Genomic DNA, 18,171 nt, shown 5'->3' with positions numbered 1-18,171 from the left:
CAAAATAGGCAGTCCAGGCATTGCCGTGTCCACTCAGAGACAACCTCCAAATCCAAGTCAGGCATGGGTATGTCTGATGGAAAAACAGCATTCTGTATCTGCACCCTAATAACAAAGGGAAATCAGTATAGTGTTATGGAAAACATAAGGAATATGGGCCTCCTAGAGGCTCTCTCCCTACAGGTTTTCCTCTGACACTGTCTTCCCTTTTTTGATTTGAATTTTCTTCCTTCCCACCTGCCTTTAAGCTGCCGCTACTGCTGCTGTTTTAGTCTCTCACATGACTGCCTTCCAGGCTCCATGACACTAGTTTGTTGGATTCTATATGGAAAACGTGAGGGTCTCAGTGTAAAGAAGATCAGATAATGAAAGGGTAGTCAAAGATTTTGGACATCCACAACTGACAGGTGTTTATCACAGTCCCCTTATCCCTGATGGGAGTTCTCTCTTTCAAGGCCCAGGTCTTGGGCCTGTACCCTCTGTGTGCATCCTGTCCCTCTCCTGCCTTCCTTCTTTAGCCTATTCATTCTGGGCTTTGGTGGGACAGGCCTCGCTCCCTTCTGCTCAGTGTGCTGGGTACTTGGGTCTCATTTCCATGCTAACCACCCCAATTTCCTGACTATAGTAAGGGTCCATGACGCTCTACAATGAGGCTGCTGTGGTTCCTTATGGGCTCGTCTTTAAATTGTTTTCAGAGACAAAGGTACATCCTGATATCTCCTTTGGGATAGAAAAACTTCAATTACAGGCGTAATTACATTTTTGGAAATAGCCAAAATCACTGTAGTAGAGTTCTTCAGAGAACAGAACCAATTGTGTGTGTGTGTGTGTGTGTGTGTGTGTGTGTGTGTGTGGAGAGAGAGAGAGAGAGAGAGAGAGAGAGAGAGAGAGAGAGAGAGAGAGTTTAAGAAATTGGTAGACTTTGGACAAGTCAAAGTCTTCAGGGTGGGCTGACAGGCTAGAGACCCAGGAAGCATCATCTTCCACTGAAAAATTCTCTCTCCCTCGAGAGAGATCAGTCTTTGTTCTATTCGGATCTTTAACTGGTTGGGTGGCCCTCCCACATTATGGAAAGTAATTGTCTTTGCTCAAAGTCCACCAATTTAAATATTAATCTCATTCAAGACACATTCACAGCAACATTCAGAATAATGCATGACCACATATTTTTGCACTGTGGCCCAGCCAAGTTGACACATAAAATTAAGCATCACAGTCACTAAGGGGAAAATTTGGTGGACAAGGTAGAGTGAGCAAAATCAGGGACTTTTTGAAATGAGACTCTTTGAGGTGACTTTTTTTAAAAAAAACCATGTCTGTTTTTATTGAGCTATAACTGACATGTAATATTATATGAGTTTCAGGTGTACAACATAATGATTCAATATTTGTGTATATTGTGAAATGATCACCACAATAAGTTTAGTTAACACCATCACCACACATAGTTACACATTTTTTTGAGAACTTCTAAGACCTACTTTCTTAGCAATTTTTAATTATATAGTACAGTATTGTTAACTGCAGCCACCATGCTGTACATTACATCTCCAGGACTTATTTATTTTATAGCTGGAAGTTTGTACCTTTGGGGATGACTCCTCAAGGAAATTCTGCCTGTTGATTCCTGGAAAATGTCTAGTTGCTTGGAGCAGTGGCAGAATCTGTGCGTGTTTGTGAGACCAGCATCCTCCTACTTTAGTAAGCACCTACTCTGAAGGGTTCTGTGCTCAACTGTGCCATGGGGAGAAGCAACCCTGTCTTCATGTGGTTCCTGCCTAGGTGAAACGGCCCCAAAATCCATGAGAAACAGTATGCACAGGAATTCAGTAAAAAGAAGAGTCAGCATGGGCTGGAGTGTCCAGGAGAGCTTCCTGGGAGAGGCTCAAATTTGTTTGAGACGCATATATATTTAGGCAATGGATTTCTTAAATTCAGCAAATGAAGGGTCTACCTGTTACTTTTGAAGACGTTTTCTTCATTACTGCACCAAAGAACTGGCAGACTTGCAGGAATCATGTGACATGCCGAGAGAAGTCTCGTCTGGGAATTGGGAGACCTGGGTTTCAGTCCTGGTGCAGCCACTGATCATTAGGGTGACCCACAGCAAATCCCTTCCGCTTGGCAGATCTCAGTTCTTCCTTTGGTCCAATAACAAGGCAGCTTAGCTGACTGATCTCTGAGGGCCTCTCCAGTCTCCCCTCCCCGCCGCCTTCGTTCTTCTAGCGTGGATCCCTTGGAGGCTGCCAGTCTCAGGAGACACTTTGAGATGCCAGGTCCCGCCCAGAATGTGCTGCTCGGGAGATGCTCTTCATCTCCAGAGAGAGAGAACAGGAACTCCCTCGCTGTTTTTAAGCTTCCGTGGGAACTGCCTTGCTACGCTGGAGTGGCTTCTGAGCACCTCTTACCCGACTGCCAAACCTTCACCACATTCAAGTCCTTTCCCCCCAGCTCGTTCTCGGATGATGGTCCCACCATGTCTTTTACCAGGAAGGCCTGAGGCAATGAGAAATGAAACCCCTTGGTGTGCTGTCCCTGCGCCACTCCTTTTATGCCTGCCTCAGCTCTTTCCCACTTTCTTTCCACTAAGCTGATCCCTGCTGCTGGCTTCTTAATGTCTGGTTTTCACGTCTGCTCCAGGATCTGGGCTTTGCTCCAATGCTGGTCCCCCTGCTCCTGTATTTTCTCTCTTTCTTTCTTTTTTCCTTCCCTCCCTCCCTCCCTCCCTCCCTCCCTCCCTCCCTCCCTCCCTCCCTCCCTCCTTCCTCTCTCTCTCTCTTCTCCTTCTCCTTCTCCTTCTTCTTTTGGCTTAAACAACAGAAAGTGCATTTTCTCACATTCTGGAGGCTAGAAGTACAAGATCCAGGTGTTGGTAGGTTTGGTTTCTCGTGAGGCTTCTCTCCTGAGGACGGCTGTCTTCTCACCATGTCCTCACATGCCCTTTCCTCTGTGCACTTGCATCCCTGGTGTCTCCGCTCCTATAGTCTCCATCTCCCCTTTTCTAATATATTTCCCCAAATTATATAAACATATTCAAGCCTCTTCTTTGTTTAGAAAATAACAACCTTCCCTCAAACGTCAGGCACCCTCCAGTTATCACTGTGCTTTTTATCTTGTCTTTCCTTGCACGCTCCGTGCAGTGTGGGCTGTACTTGCCACCTCTACTCCCTTGTCATGTACTCCTGCTTTAGCATGTAGCGCCAGCCTTCTGATCTCAGTTCTCCACCGATATTTTATTGGAAAAACTGAGCCCTCACTTCGGGGGTAAGATGTGAGTTTTTCAAGAAGCCTTGAACCATACACAATGCATTCCTGCTCCTCAGTGCCACCAGCCACCAGAGGGCAGCCATCTCAGGCTTCAGGCCCAGCTTCCCCAGCCCCATGAGCTGCCTAACAGCTCTGCCCCCCCAGAGGAGGCCCCGGTCTCCTCCAGGCCCCCACCCCACTTGGCAACAATGAATATGGCTTCAGCTAAATACTCTGGACTATAACTTGTTTCCACCTTGCTCCAGGCCACTTTCAGGCCTAATGTGATCATGAGCCCTGCCCATCCACCTTGGCCACCATCCAAAGTCCAAGCCTCCCAGACCATCCATCTTCCAACGCCCATACTGCTCAGTACATATTTCACTCTGACTCCAGCTCCTACCATTCTCTGACTTCCCAAACCTTCTGCTTATTGTGCTTTCTGGACTCAAGATCTGTCATCAGAAAAAATCAAGTTTGAGAATCACTAATGTAAGTCACAGAAGTAAGTCAATAGCCTATTTGAGAGCGGGCTAAAGGTCAGACTATGATCAATGACTGTGTATATGCCAACTTCACAATGAGTGACTTTTGATGACCCTCAGTGAAGAACAGTTCAGGGCCCCCAGCCAAGCACAGTTGGCAGCAGCTGCAGTTAAGCGGGACTAGCTGTAGGCCTCAAGGGCCTTATATCAGGGAGCGCTGCTGGTCATTACAAGGCAGAGTAGAAATAGATTCCAAGGAGAAGGAGCAAACAGGGGGCCTAAGGCTGGGAGGTCCCCTCTCTGCCTTCTACTGCACACCCGAGAAAAAAAGGTTCTCCTCCCTGCGTCTTGCAGCCCATGAGCAGTTTGTGTCTGCTTGAAGTTGGATGTCAAGAAATCGGAAAGGAGGTAAATCAGGAATGTTGGGAAGGTGTTTGGCATATGGATAAAAACACTAGAAACATAGGCAATAGCTACTAGGGAGCAATTTACAAGTTCCATGACAGTGGAATTACAGGTGAGAGGAAAAGAGGTTTGTTCTGAGTGTAGAACAAGAAAAAAACAGTATTAAATCAAGTGGTTACTGATAAGAGCTGGCATTTATTTGGGAAGTTTTGTATCATCATCAATGCATTTTTGTATGTAAAGTACCTAAATGTGTGCTTATGAGCCACGGCTACCATTGCTCTTGAAACAAACGACAACTCCTTAGAAAAGCATGTCATCTGGATACTCATTCCACCCCCTGTTCCTGTCACCTTCCAATCTTCCAGAAACTCCTCATTCATTCAATAGGTTAACACCTAGTCACTACCTTTTCTGCCCCATTTCTGTCTTCATAGGTTTTCTGCCCCAAGTTCTGTTGGGAACTTCACTATAATGGTGTAACCTAGGTTTCCACCGTGGCCTCTTATCACTTTTCTTGAGCAATCTTGTTAATATTATCTTCTCATAGACTTTATTACCATTGATGGCAGATCACTTCCATATTTGTTTCCAGCCCAAACATCTCTTCTGAGCTGCATATCCAGACATCCAACTGGATAGCCCTACATGGATATTTCATGGAACTTCAAACTCAACTAGTCAAACTCTGAACTCATTATCTTTCTCACAAACCTGATTCTTCTGTTCTCAAAATATTATATGGAATCAATGTCTAACCGGTAACCCAAGCCAGAATTTAGGGGGTCACCCCAGATTTCTCTGCACCTCTTAGAAGTCATATACCATCAGTCACCACCTCCCTAAGTTGCACCTATTGTTCATGAGTCCAGTGCTTCTCTGGTTGCAGAGAGTAAAACTGGTACATAGTTAAGAGGACAAGCCCTGGAATAAGCACACCCGAATTCAAATAATAGCTTTCAATTAATATTGCATAATTGTTGCTGAGGTACTTAAGTTTTCTGTTCCTTAGTTTTCTCATCTGTAAAATGGGTATATAATAATGTTGCTTACTTCATAATGTTGTCCCACCTGTCTGCCTAGTAACTTAATCTTCAAAAAGCTCACTCAAATTTCACCTATTCTCAGGAGCTTTTCCTGACTCCTCCTCCTTCCAGTTGAGCTGACTGCTCAAGAGTCCAGGATATTTCCTACATTTTCTTGAGATACCTATCTGCTTCAAAAAGGAACCCATCTTACTCATCAGATCCTGTAGTGCCATTTCAGGGTTTGATACATAGGAAGAACTAAAAGAATGTTTATTAAATGAATGAATAAAGACGGTAAGGAAGAACTGTGGGGATAACAGAGGAAGGAGAGGCTGACCGAAAAGTTTCACAAGGGTAGTATTTTTCAGTTGTTCTTCAGAAAGTTTTTAACAGGTGGAGATGGCTTTAGGAATTTTCCACGTGGAGGGAACAGGACAAACAAAGCTACCCTGAAAGCAAGGAATATGCTGGGGAAATAGCAAATGACCTAGTTTGGATGGAGAATTGGTAAGACCAGACCATGCCCAGCCTTGAGGTCAGGAGTTTGACAGTTGTTCTGACGATAAAGAAGAGTTGTTGAAAGCTTTTAAGCGGGGGAGAGCAGTCATTAGACCTGCATTGTAGCACTATCCCCTTTGGCTGCAGATGGAGAACAGATGCGAGGGGCATGGGTGGAAACTGGAAGACTATGATGAGTTCGTCGAGATAAGGAGGAAATTGATGGGGTGGGGTGGGTGGGTAGTGAGCACTGGTGGTCAGCGGGGATGGAGAGGAGGGCACGCGTGCCGGTTATTGAGCTGGTACAACGCACAGGAGCAGGTGGGGCGTGAAGGGGAGGAAGGAGGTTCCAGTTTGTAGTAACGGGAGGGCGCGGGGACCATTTACAGTGAAACCTCGCGGGAGGAGCGGGTCAGCCCCGCATCGCCTCGCTGGTGGGAGGCGCGGGCGCCACGCGCGCTTGTCCCTCGCGCTCGCCGTCGGCGCTGCCCGCGGTTTGCTCGGAGGAGGCCGCCGGCGCTGCGGTTCCGGTTCCGGTTCGCGTCTGCACCTGCGGCGAGGGCGAAGGCGAGGGCGAGGGCCCGCGGCCATGGCGTACTCTACGGTGCAGAGGTTGGCCCTGGCCTCGGGCCTTGTCCTGGCTGTGTCACTGCTGCTGCCCAAGGCCTTCCTGTCCCGTGGGAAGCGACAGGAGCCGCCCCCGGCGCCCGAAGGTAAGCGCAGGCCAGCTCCCCCTGAGCCGCCTGGCAGCCCCGCTAAGAGGAGGGAGAACGCTGCTCGCGGGAGGGATGACTCCGGGTCTCCGGTCCCCAGCTAGATATCCGCAAATCGGGAGAAGGCGGACCGGCCCGGACGGCATTTGGTAGGTGCCACGCCCCGCGGTTCCCTTAGCATCCACGGGTATCAGCCCAGCCCCCCCAGCTCCCGCAGCCCCTGCTGACTGACGATCAGGGACCCGGAATACGTGCACACAGGCCTGGGCACTCTCTGGGGGGCTTACACACACCCATTAGTCGCAGCCCCCTCCGCTCACTGGCTGAACTCAATTCGTTCAGGTGCTTCGACTCAGGAGAGCTCCCACTTGGGTTCTCTCTTTACGGTTTCCGTGTGCTTTCTGTCGTGCTTTTATATGAAATGAAGCCAGTGGTATTGTTAACCTTAATTCGTGTAGTTTCAATTTGATGTTGTTAGGTGCTCACTGCTTCAGGCTCTTTGTGTGCCTTTTGTAATATACAAGCAGACCTTGGAGATATTGTGGGTTTGGTTCCAGATCACCCTAAAAAAGCGAGTATGGCAATATAGCGAGTTGTAATCTTTTGTTGGTGGAGGATCTTGCCTTCAGTTTGTTTAAAAAACAAAAAAGCAACACTAGTGAAAGCACAGTAAAGCAAAGCACAATCAAACGAGGTATGCCTGTATCTCTGTATCTTGAAGATTTTAATGATCCAAGTATCAAATATTGAGATGAACAGATCACTACAGTAATCTTATTTAAGAATTTATTTGTTAATCCTTTGTTAGTGGCATGATATATATATATATATATATATATATATATATATATATAGCTATATATAACTATATATAACTATATATAACTATATATATATAGTGTTTAAAACTCCACTCTGTTGGTTGGATTCTGGGGCCTGCCCGTAATGAATGAGTGTAGAGGTGGATGCCAAAGGTTGGGAGAGGGAACTAGAACAATTATCTATATGTAGGTCATGAAGTTCTACTCCAATTATCTCCTATAAATTATCTCTAACATCCTTGAGACATGGTTTTATAGTCTCCAAACACTTCCCTAATGTTCAACCTGTTGATTATTGGACAGCTCCTTTTAAACTGAAATCCCCTTTAGTTTGTGCACACCGGCTGTAGCTCCACCCTCTTGCACATAATAGGTTATAAACCCTCTAGATGCAGAGAACTAAACTTTAGGGGTGGAGGCCCGATTGAATCCAGAATTCTGTTGATAGAATTTGCGTGATAATCTCTATGCTTGTAAAATCTGGAAGAGACTTCTAAAAAAATCTTTATATGTTTGTTCTTATTTTTTTTGTCTTATTACAAAACCCAATGGTTTTACTCACTTGTCTAATCATATTATCTGTCTTGAAGAAAAATAAATTTATGATGATCTTGAGCAGTAAAAATTGTTCTCAAACAATGTTTTACTGAATTGTATTCCCATTATGCTGAATTGTCTTGAATTAGTTCTATTCATTGTGAGACACTCTTCTGAATGTATTTTCATGAGAGTAGAACTCAGACATGGCTCTTTTCCTTAAGAACTCAAGTGCTGGTATTCAGTGTTCTCATCTTAGAATCTTTGCATGTTCTGTTCTCTTTATTCCTGAACTTCCTTATCAACTTCCCTTCAACTTCCTTATCATTCAAGTTTCAGCTCAAATGTAACCTCCTCAGAGAGACTTTCCTTAAGGACATTAACTAAAATAACTCTCCTTCCACTTTCTATTTCATCATTTTGTTTTATTTTCTTTATTGCATGGATGACTATATGATACGAAATTTTCTTTGTGTAGTCATTTTTTTGGTTTCTGTCTTCTAGAATAGAATGTAAGTTCCACGGGGGCAGGGACTTTGTCTTGTTTTACCACCTGGCTGAAATGGCAGCCATTAAATACTTTTCAATGACTAATTTAAGATTATGAAGCTACTATATTGTGAATTTTCTTTTTGCATTAGTTATTGAAGTAGTATAATCAAAACAAAAACTTACCTTGAATGATACATTCTGGTAACAGAAATTTGCTAACTAAAATCCCTGCCTTTGGTACAATAACATTTTAAAAACAGTGACGCCAAGTCATTTTTTTGGGGGTTATATACCCCTTTGAGAATCTGATGAAAGTTATGGATTTTCTCCTTAGAAAAATGCACATACTTTACATATATATATATACATTCAGAATTTAAGTATCAATTCAGAGACTTCACAGAACCCAGAAACCCCTGCTTTGAATAAATGGGACAGCCCCAATTATTTGAAAATTCTTAAAATTTGTTTCATTGTAGCTTCTTATTTCTGCCATTTGGAGTATGTGAAACAAGCACAGTCCCTTTTCCCCATGACAACCATTAAGATTGTCTTTTCACAAATATTTATGATATACCCTTTCACATAGAATGCACACAGTGACAGATATTGTGGATTCAAAGAAAAAATGAGCCAAATCTCTGCTGAGGAACCCACAACTTAGTAGAGGAAAACAAACAAGTAAGTGCAAAAAACTGTCAGTTGCAGTCATTCAAGTCCTTGCTGGGAATGGTGGAGACACGTGGTTAAAACTGTCAGTTTTATTGGGGGCAAGAAAGGTGTCAGAGGAGGAGAGGATGTGCTTTTTTCCCTGAGAGTTAATTCACATATCATACAATTCACCCATTTAAAGCATACAATTCAGTGGTTTTTAATATACTCAGAATTGTGTGAACATCACCACAATCAATTTTAGACATTTCATCATCCCCCACAAAAAACCCATACTCTTTAGCCATCACCCTCCAACATCCTCCCCGCCCCTTCAGCCCTAGGTAGCCCCTAATCTACTTTCTCTATTGTTATTTCTATTTTGGACATTTCATACAAATGGAATAATACAACATGTGATCTTTTGTGACTGTCTTCTTTCACTTAGCAGTGTTTTCATGATTTATCCATGTTGTAGCATGTATCAGTACTTCATTACTTCCTCTCCTCACCCAGGATTGAAGCATTTTAATATTCTTTAGGTGACGTATAAGAAGTACTTCATTACTTTATGGCCGAATAATATTCCATTGTGTGGACATACCACATTTTATTTATCTGCTCATCACTTAATGGCTATTTGGGTTGTTTATATTTTGATTATTATGAATTATGCTGCTATTAACCTTTGTGTAGACATATGTTTTCATTTCTCTTGGGTATATACATTTGGAAAATGTGAGCATGTTAGTGTGGCTAGAACTAATAGTGGAATTTTAGGGTCATATGATTGATTGCTTTAACCTTTCAAGGAACTGCTAGACTCTTTTCCAAAGCAGCTGCACCATTGTACATTCCCACCAGCAGTGTATGAGGGTTCCGGTTTCTCTGCATCTTGCCTATATTTGTTATTGTTTGCCTTTTTGAGTATAGTCATCCTAGTGGGTGTGAAGTAGTATCTCACTGTGGTTTTATTTGCATTTCCTTGATGACTAATAACATTGAGCATCTTTAAATGTGTTTATTATTGGCTATTTGTCTATCTGTGGAGAAATGTCTACGCAGATCTTTTGCCCATTTTTTAAATTGGCTTACTTTTTATTGTTGAGTTTTAAGAGTTCTTTATATATTTTAGATACAATCCATTATAGATACAAATCAGGTATATGATTTGCAAATATTTTCTCTCATTCAGTGGTTGTCTTCACTTTCTTGATGGTGTCCTTTTAATTAGAAACTTTTATTTTGATGAAGTCCAGTTTATCTGTTTTTTACTTTTGTTGCTTCTGCTTTTGTTATATCTAAAAAATCATTGCCAAATCCAAGGTCCTAAAGATTTATGCCTATGTTTTCAAGTTTTATAGTATTTGCTCTTACAGTTAAGTCATTAATTCACTTTGAGTTAATTTTTATATATAGTGTTAGGTCAGTTTCAATTGGATATGTAGTTGTCCCAACGCCATTTGTTGAAAAGACTGTTCTTTTTACATTGAATTGTTTTGATAACCTTGTTGAAATTCAATTGACTATAAACGTGAGAGTTTATTTCTGGACTCTCAAATCTGTTCCATTGTTATATACGTACATATATATTATATATATACGTGCCAGTACCACAGTCTTGATTACTATAGTAAGTTTTGAGGTCATGAAGTGTGAGTCCTCCTGCTTTGTTCTTTTTCAAGATTGATTTCTGAGTCCTATGACCTAGCATTTCCATATAAATTTTAGAATTAGCTTGCTAATTTCTGAAAGAAAAAAAAAAGCCATCTGGGATTTTAATATTGTGTTGAAGATGGATTGTGTTGAACCTGTAGATCAATTTGGGGAATATTGCAATCTTAACCTTATTAGGTCTTTCAGTCTATGAACACAGGATTTCTTTTAATTTAGGTCTTTAATTGTTTTCAAAGAAGTTTGTAGTTTTCAGTGTACAAGTCTTCTTTTGTTAAATATATCTCCAAGTATTTTATTATTTTTGATGTTATAATTTGAATTATTAATTTTATTTTCATATTGCTTATTACTAGTTTATAGAAATGCAGTTAAGTTTTGTGTATTGTAATCTGCATCCTTGCTGAATTGTTTATTAACTCTAACACATGATCATGTCATCTGCAAATAGAGACACTTTTACTTCTTTCTTTCCAATCTACGTGCCTTTTGTTTTTCTTGCCTGTCTGGGCTAGAACCTCTAGGACAATGTTGAATATAGAAGTAGTGAGAGTGAACATTCTTGTCTTTCTCCTGATCCAAAGAAGAAAGCTTTCGTACCATTAAGTACGATATTAGCTGCGGGTTTTTTGTGGATGCCCTTTATCAGGTTGAGGAAGTTCCCTTCTCTTCCTAGTTTGTTGAGTGTTTTTATTAAGTAGGGATGTCGAATTATGTCAAATGTTTTTTCTACGTCTATTGAGATGTTCATGGGATTTTTGTCCTTCATCCTATTGATATAATTTATAATGTAATTGATTTTTGGATATTAAACTAACCTTGCATTCCTTGGCTAAATTGAGGCAGTAACTTAAACAAAGCACTTTTTTCAGCCAGATTAAGAAGGTCATCCTAAGCAAAGGGAACACAGAGGGGGAATAAATAAAAAATAAAAATAAAAACAAATCAGAGCCTTAAAATAGCTTTAGAGTTGTAAGAGGTGAGACCAAAGAAATTGGCAGGGGCCAAACTGAAGATTTGTTTCTGCCATACTTAAGGAATTTGGATTTTATTTTTAGGTAGAGGAATTTGCCATTGTAAGTTTGTAAATAGAAGAGGGACATCCACTCTGGTTTTAGAAAAGACACAAAGACACCCTGGCAGCAGTATAGAGGCTGCATGTTGAGGATTTCTTCAGGGAGAAGACTGTACAGTGACCCAGCTGAGACATCATGAGCATCATTAAGCCAGTGTCTCATCAGTTAGAACACTCATGACAAGTGACAGAAAATTCAACTTGAACTGTCTTAATATAGAAAGAGAATTTATTGTCTTGTATAAAGGAAACTGGCCTCTAATGTTGCTTGATCCAGAGATTCACAATCTCATCAGGGCTGTAGCTCTGATATTTGTCCTTTTCTCTCCTGAGCTCCTTCTCAAGTTGGCTCTATCCTCTGCTCTCTCAGGATAGCAGCAATTGGGTGCAACAGTTCCAGACATCACCTTCTCAACATTCTATTCTCCGGAGAAAGAGTGTCTTTTCTGTTAAACTCTTCCCTCATTCCCACCTCACTCTTACTGCCCCCCATTCTTTCCCAATAGTTCCAGCTAATATCCACCCATATTAATGGCTTGAATTAAGTTACTTTCAGTGCTGTTGGTAGAAAGAATATGCCGATTGCTCTGAAGTTGAGAGTGATGATTCCCAAAGGGAGATAGGGATACTGGAGGAAGAGGAGTAAATGGAGCAGGGGAGATTGTCGACATTGGGTAGGAGAACACGTTTAAGAGACATTTTAAAATAGAAGTGGAAGGTAAGGGAGAGGGAGGCGTCTTGGATTATTCTCAGGTCATTGGCTTAGGTGAACAGACATATGGTGATGCTCTTCACCACAACAGGATGGAGGAAAAGTATATTTAAGGGGAAAATGGTGAGTTGAGGAATTTGAAGACTAGTATCATGTCCCATTCTTCAGTCTTTTTTCCTACGTTGCCATCTCTAGCTCCCTCATGCATTCCTCATCTGACATATCTGACATAGTGGGAAGTATCTCAGTGCACCCCTCTTGGAAGGCAAATAACAGCAGGTGTAAGCCAATTCACTCGTGGAAGAGCAGCCTATTGCCTGTCCCCACATTCCTCTTTAAAATTCTATACTTAATGCACCCTGGGGATAGCTTTGGGTTTTTGGCATTTTACTTGCTGACCTCATTGTATATTAGAATCCTAAGCTTTTCTTTAAAAAATAGGTTTTGTCTGTCTTGCACTGTTTGCTTGATATTTTGGAACCAAACATACCACTTTATAGTCTTTCTTATTGCATTTTATCTGTTTAAATGTGGTCTAGAATTCTAGCCATTTGAAATTTTTCTATTCAGCGCATTTATTTACCATCTCTCTCAGCTATATGCCATCTTTGATTTAAAAAAGAAAACAAAACACACACATACAAACTTTTGTTAAGGGCATTTTCAAACCTAAACAAAAGTGGAGACAGTAGTAAAATGAATCCAGTATCACCCTGCTTCAACAACCATCATCTTTCGTCATGGGTATCTCCACTACTCTCCCTCCCGCCACACACACACTTGATTATTTTGAAGCAAATCCCAGACATTGGATAATTTTATCCTTAAATACTTTAGTATGCATCTCTAAAACATAAGAATTCTTCTTAAAACATAGCCACAATACCATTATCACATGTAAAACAATCCTTATTGTGATTTATATCCGGTCGGTGTTCAAATTTCTCTCACTGCCTCATGATTTTTTCCCCCCACAATTTCACCCTTATGATCATCATGTCTTCTTGATAGATCATTCAAATTATTTTTTAAAATGTATCAGTCATTTGAAACTGCTCTTAGGATTGTACCAGTCAATTCACTAAAACGTTTTGTGTAAAATCATTCAACCAGTCGGCCATTTGATTACTTTACTCCATCTTATTCTGTCTTAGAATGTGGTCTGCCTGCTTCCTCCCTTTTCTCTTCAGTCTGTTCTCAACACAGCAGCCGTGTTGATCCTGACAGACCTAAGTTTCTCCTCTCCACAAAACCCTTCAGTGCCTTCCTGGCTCACTCAGATGAAAAGACAGTCTGTACTGACCTAAAAGGCCCCACTTAATGCTCTTCCCCATTTCCTTGTACTTTTCCTGCCTCCTTACTTTGCTTTGACCATACTGGCCTCTCCTGGCTGTCCCTTGAGCATTCCAGGGCTAACTCCCATCGCAGGGCCTTTGCATTTGCTGTTCTCTCTGCCTGAAATGCTCTTTTTGAATATCCATGTGCCTTCCCTTCATCTTAAGGTCTCCACTTGAGTGACATCTCCTGAGCTTTCTCTGGCCACTCCAGCTAAAAGCTTAACTTCCCTCCAACATGGCTGATCCCCTTTGCTTGCTTTATTTTTTCTCCTTAGTATTGATCATTATCTTGTTTATTGTCTCTTTTCGCACTTATAAATGAGGTTCCACAAAGCGAGGGATTTTTGTTGTTTGCTGCTCTATCTCCAGTTTTAGACTAAGCGTGCACATAATAGACAACAAATATTAATGAATGAAAGAATGAGTAACTTGAGTGATTTAATGAATGCTGGCTCCTAGGGACTATGGCTTCCTCTATTAGCATTTGTAAGCTATTACCTTATTGTGTTCTTTATTGTTACATAAATTGTTGTGCATAGATGTGATGGACTATTATGAATCCAGTAAATTATATTCATGAAGAGTTTTAAATGGTATGGGAGAATTATATGCTATGCGTGAAAAATAAAGATGTACTCACTATATATTTAGAAAGAAATAGGCCAACATTTTAACAGTGGTTTATCTGGATGAATTATGGGTGGTTGTTATTCTTTACACTTTTCTGTATTTTCTCAATTTTCCATAGGTATGTATTTCTTTTATAATAAGGAAAAAAATAATGTTCCTTCCCACATTTACTCCATCAAAAAAAATAAAAGGCGGGGGAATCCTGTTTAGAATCTAGCCTAATTGCTACAACTTACTCACTTTCCTGTAGTTGAGAAGTCCACCATCCACCTTCTACTTTTTGCATACTGGAGCAGTAGTTATCTACTACCTCCATTCTTTCAAGATTTCTCTTTTTATCAACATAATTTCTTAAAATTGTCTTTAGTTCAGTGATCTCATTTGCAAATGTTCCCAATCTTCTTGGTAGAAGTTATTTAGTGAATAGACTTGAACTTGTCTCTTCACCCTTCTGGGACTTTTATTTTATTTATTTTTCTTAGGATTGTTAATTATCTTACATTTAACCCAAAATGCATTCCCTTTGGTAGAGAAATGTGGAAGCAAAATCGAGGTTGAGAAGTTCTGCTAGCATAACATTTTACCATCAGGCAAATTGCTTTTTTTGCTACTCTTTTCGTAAATCCTAATTTATTTTGGACCTTGGCCTCTTTGTATGGTTCTTCCAAGTCTTGCCACTCTTTCGTGCTGATTGCTTATGTGTCTTTCTGTTCATCTTTTTCTCTGTTCTGTTAGAAGAGTTCCCTATACATCTACTTTTTCCCCTCTGCCTTTCCTACCTGCTTGAGAATTTTTGAAATACCCAAACAAATGCATTTTAAGAGATTTCCTCTTAGACATGAACTCATGCCTTGGAACTGTGTTTTCAAAACTTCTTAATTCTGTCTTCTTAGAGCCTATGCCACACAAAGTACCTTCTTTATTCTCACAAATACTAAGTTGACATGGACTCTTTCTCCTGTAGTTCTGCTTTCATTCCACCAACCAATGTATTCTTGGCCAGAGTAGCAGTTCCCCTGCTTTTATCTTATGTGGAACCTGAAAATGTCAGCACACCATGTCAGGAGCTTGTCAGTTGTTCTAGTGTTAGCTGACTGAGACCTGGAATAGGTGCCGGGGTAGCTGAAGCCCTCCCAGATGACAGTATGCTGCTTCTGGGCTAGAATTGGCTTTGGGGGAAGGGGTGAGGGGTGGGGTTCAACGCACCACGTCCACTTGACTAGGCCAGTGAAGCTCCCACAGTAATGTCATTTCTGGCATCTCCTGCTGAGCCTGCTGGCCTGTATTTTCCAGTGAGTGTCTCCCTTTGAATGCTTATATATAGGGTTCCTTCCCAGTCCCTTCCCAGTAGCCCTGTTCTTCTGAAATAGCTCAGACTCTTTTGTCACCAAGTTCTCCTCAAGGGAGTCATGCCTGCTGAGTCTTGAGCTCTCTTGAGATAAAATACAAACACACACATCTGTGTATATATATATATATATATATATATACACACACACACACACACACACACACACACATATATGAGTATAACACACGCATATGTAATTCTTTATCTTAAATTAGCTCTTTTTATGTTGGTATGTAAGGGCCAAGGATAAATGTGTTGAATTGGTCCCTTAACTTTTTCTTCTCTCCTAATAAAACATGAGCTATTTACCCTGAAAGTGTCCAAAGAAGAGAAGGGACAATTTGAGAGCCTGTGAATGCGTGTAAATTAGGCGCTTTTAGAAGTTCAGAAACTTAGAGGTGAGGGAGGGTGATCTGTGGGTAGTACCTTGGTCAGTTACCTGGACTGCCATTTTCTATTCTCAAAACTGTGAAATTGAAAACACTCAGGATAGTGAAGTACAAAACGGTTTTTAGCCTTGACAGTGACTGGGCTGAGTCTTGAGATTCCATTAAAGGCCAACAGGCACAGTGTTAGTCATGCAATTAGTTCAGCCAAGTGTGTAGCGTGCGAGAGCCAGAGCGCGCCCTGGGTCTGGCATGTTACCTATTTCTGTTTCCCAGTCCATCCCCATAGAGGCTGTGCGACACAAATGTAACTCTTGAATAAAGCCAGGTACAAGTGCAATTAAAGAGGTTCGAGGAGTGTGTTCTAAGTACATGGGGTGACATGAGAAAATGCTTTGGGATGAGGGCAATATTTGGCCTTGGCCTTGAAAGATAGGCTGGATTTAGATATTATGGAGTTGGAGAGAAAAGCAAAACCCCTGGAGTACGAAGGCTTAGAGGCAAGAAATCACAGGGCAGGGGTGACCAGTTAGCTCAGTTGGTTAGAGCGCTGTGCTAATAACACCAAGGTTGTTTGTTCTATCCCTGCATGGGCCACTGTGAGCTGCGTCCTCCTTTAAAAAAAAAAGTCACAGGGTAGGCTCAAAGCATGGTGAGAAGTCTAGTTAGGCTGAATCAAGAGAATGTAATGGGAAAGAAGTGTGAAGAGGTACGTTTAGACTAGATTATGGAATTCAGTTATTTAGGAATTATTTAGGGAGGGGAAATCAGAATTTGTTAAAGACTTACTGTGCATGCTGGGTGCTTTGTATGTGTTATCTTATTTGATATTCTTCCTGGAAATATACCTAAAGAGTAGAATTGCTGGGTCATATGGAAACTTTGTTTACTCTTTTGAGGAACCCCCAAACTGTTTTTCAAAGTGGCTGCACTATTTTACATTGCCACCCTCAGAGTATGAGAGTTCCATTTTCTCCACATCCTCACCAACACTTGTTATATATTTTTGATTATGGCATCCTAGTGGATATAAATTGGTATCTCATTGTGGATTTAATTTGCATTTCTTTGATGGCTCGTGGTGTTGGACATTTTTTCATTTGTTTATTGGTCATTTATATATTTGGGAGAAATCTCTGTTGAGCCTTTGACCATTTTTAATTGGGTCGTTTTGTTGTTGAGTGGTGAGAGTTCTTTATATTTTTTGGATATTAGCCACTTACCAGATATATGATTTGCAAATATTTTCTCACATTCAGTGGGTTGTCTTCACTTTCTTGATGGTGTCCTTTGCAGCACAAAAGTTTTAAAATTTGAAGTTCGATTCACCTATTTTTTTTCTTTGGTTGCTGATGCTTTTGGTGTCATATCTAGGAAACCATTGCCTAATCTAAAGTCATGAAGATTTATGTCTATGTTTTCCTCTAAGAGTTTTATAATTTTAGCCCTTACATTTAGGTCTTTAATCCAGTTTGAGTTTTTAGATTTAATATGAGGTGTACTTCATCCTTTTGATGTGGATATCTAGTTGTTCCCATACCATTTGTTGAAAGACTGAGTGACTTTTAAAGCTCCTTCTGACTCTGAAGATTCTATTATATAATGCTTTGTAGTACATTTGTTTCAGTTATTGTCTAAACAGGTAGGCATTCAGGGTTTCATGTGATGGCCACCCTTTTCTCAAGAATACATTGTGTCTAGGGGTGGCCCGTTAGCTCAGTTGGTTAGAGCGTGGTGCTGGTAACACCACGGTTGTTGGTTCGATCCCCACCTGGGCCACTGTGAGCTGCACCCTCCTTGTGTCTAAAAACAGGGATTGCCATTGGTCTTTTCCTCCAGATTTCTCAGTTGCTTTCAAGTCTATCTTCCTTTGACTTTTACGATACTGGTTTGTTTCTGGTCCTCTTTGACCAACTCAGTTTCCTTTTCTTCCTCTTTTTGCACATATGTACACATATCCCTCCAGCCTTTTTGGCCTGGGAGCCATTCACTCACCTAATTTTCATTAGCTTTGTCATTTACGTGGCGTGGAGTCTCTTCTCAAGCCAAGCTATAGTCTAATAACAATTTCTTCTGAATGTGCCCCCAACACCTGGAATTTAACATGTAAAAGTGTGTACTCCGTCTTTC

At 41.1% G+C, this 18,171-nt stretch overlaps 1 protein-coding gene and 1 non-coding gene across 6 annotated transcripts in view; both read left to right on the top strand.

The window, feature by feature from the left end:
* The first annotated feature begins 6,042 nt into the window (after positions 1 to 6,042).
* The window catches only part of RIC3 (RIC3 acetylcholine receptor chaperone), a 43,452-nt gene continuing 31,323 nt past the window's right edge, over positions 6,043 to 18,171 (top strand). Inside the window, exon 1 of one of the 5 annotated variants that reach the window (XM_019728386.3) lies at positions 6,043 to 6,375. In XM_019728386.3, coding sequence (XP_019583945.3) covers positions 6,252 to 6,375 — 124 coding nt within the window. In that variant the 5' untranslated portion in view covers positions 6,043 to 6,251. Of the gene's footprint in view, positions 6,376 to 6,502; positions 6,525 to 18,171 lie in introns of those variants that run through there. The other 4 variants (XM_074335944.2, XM_019728365.3, XM_019728382.3 and 1 more) reach the window with 4 other exon arrangements.
* On the top strand, positions 17,747 to 17,820 carry TRNAT-GGU (transfer RNA threonine (anticodon GGU)). The gene has a single exon. It is a non-coding gene; the product is annotated as a tRNA-Thr (tRNA).

Source organism: Rhinolophus sinicus, chromosome 14, assembly GCF_057876585.1.
Source record: "Rhinolophus sinicus isolate RSI-liver-muscle chromosome 14, RSI-T2T, whole genome shotgun sequence".
NCBI lineage: Eukaryota > Metazoa > Chordata > Mammalia > Chiroptera > Rhinolophidae > Rhinolophus > Rhinolophus sinicus.
Note: the sequence above shows the minus strand (reverse complement) of the source record. Positions and strands in the feature narration are given on the sequence as shown.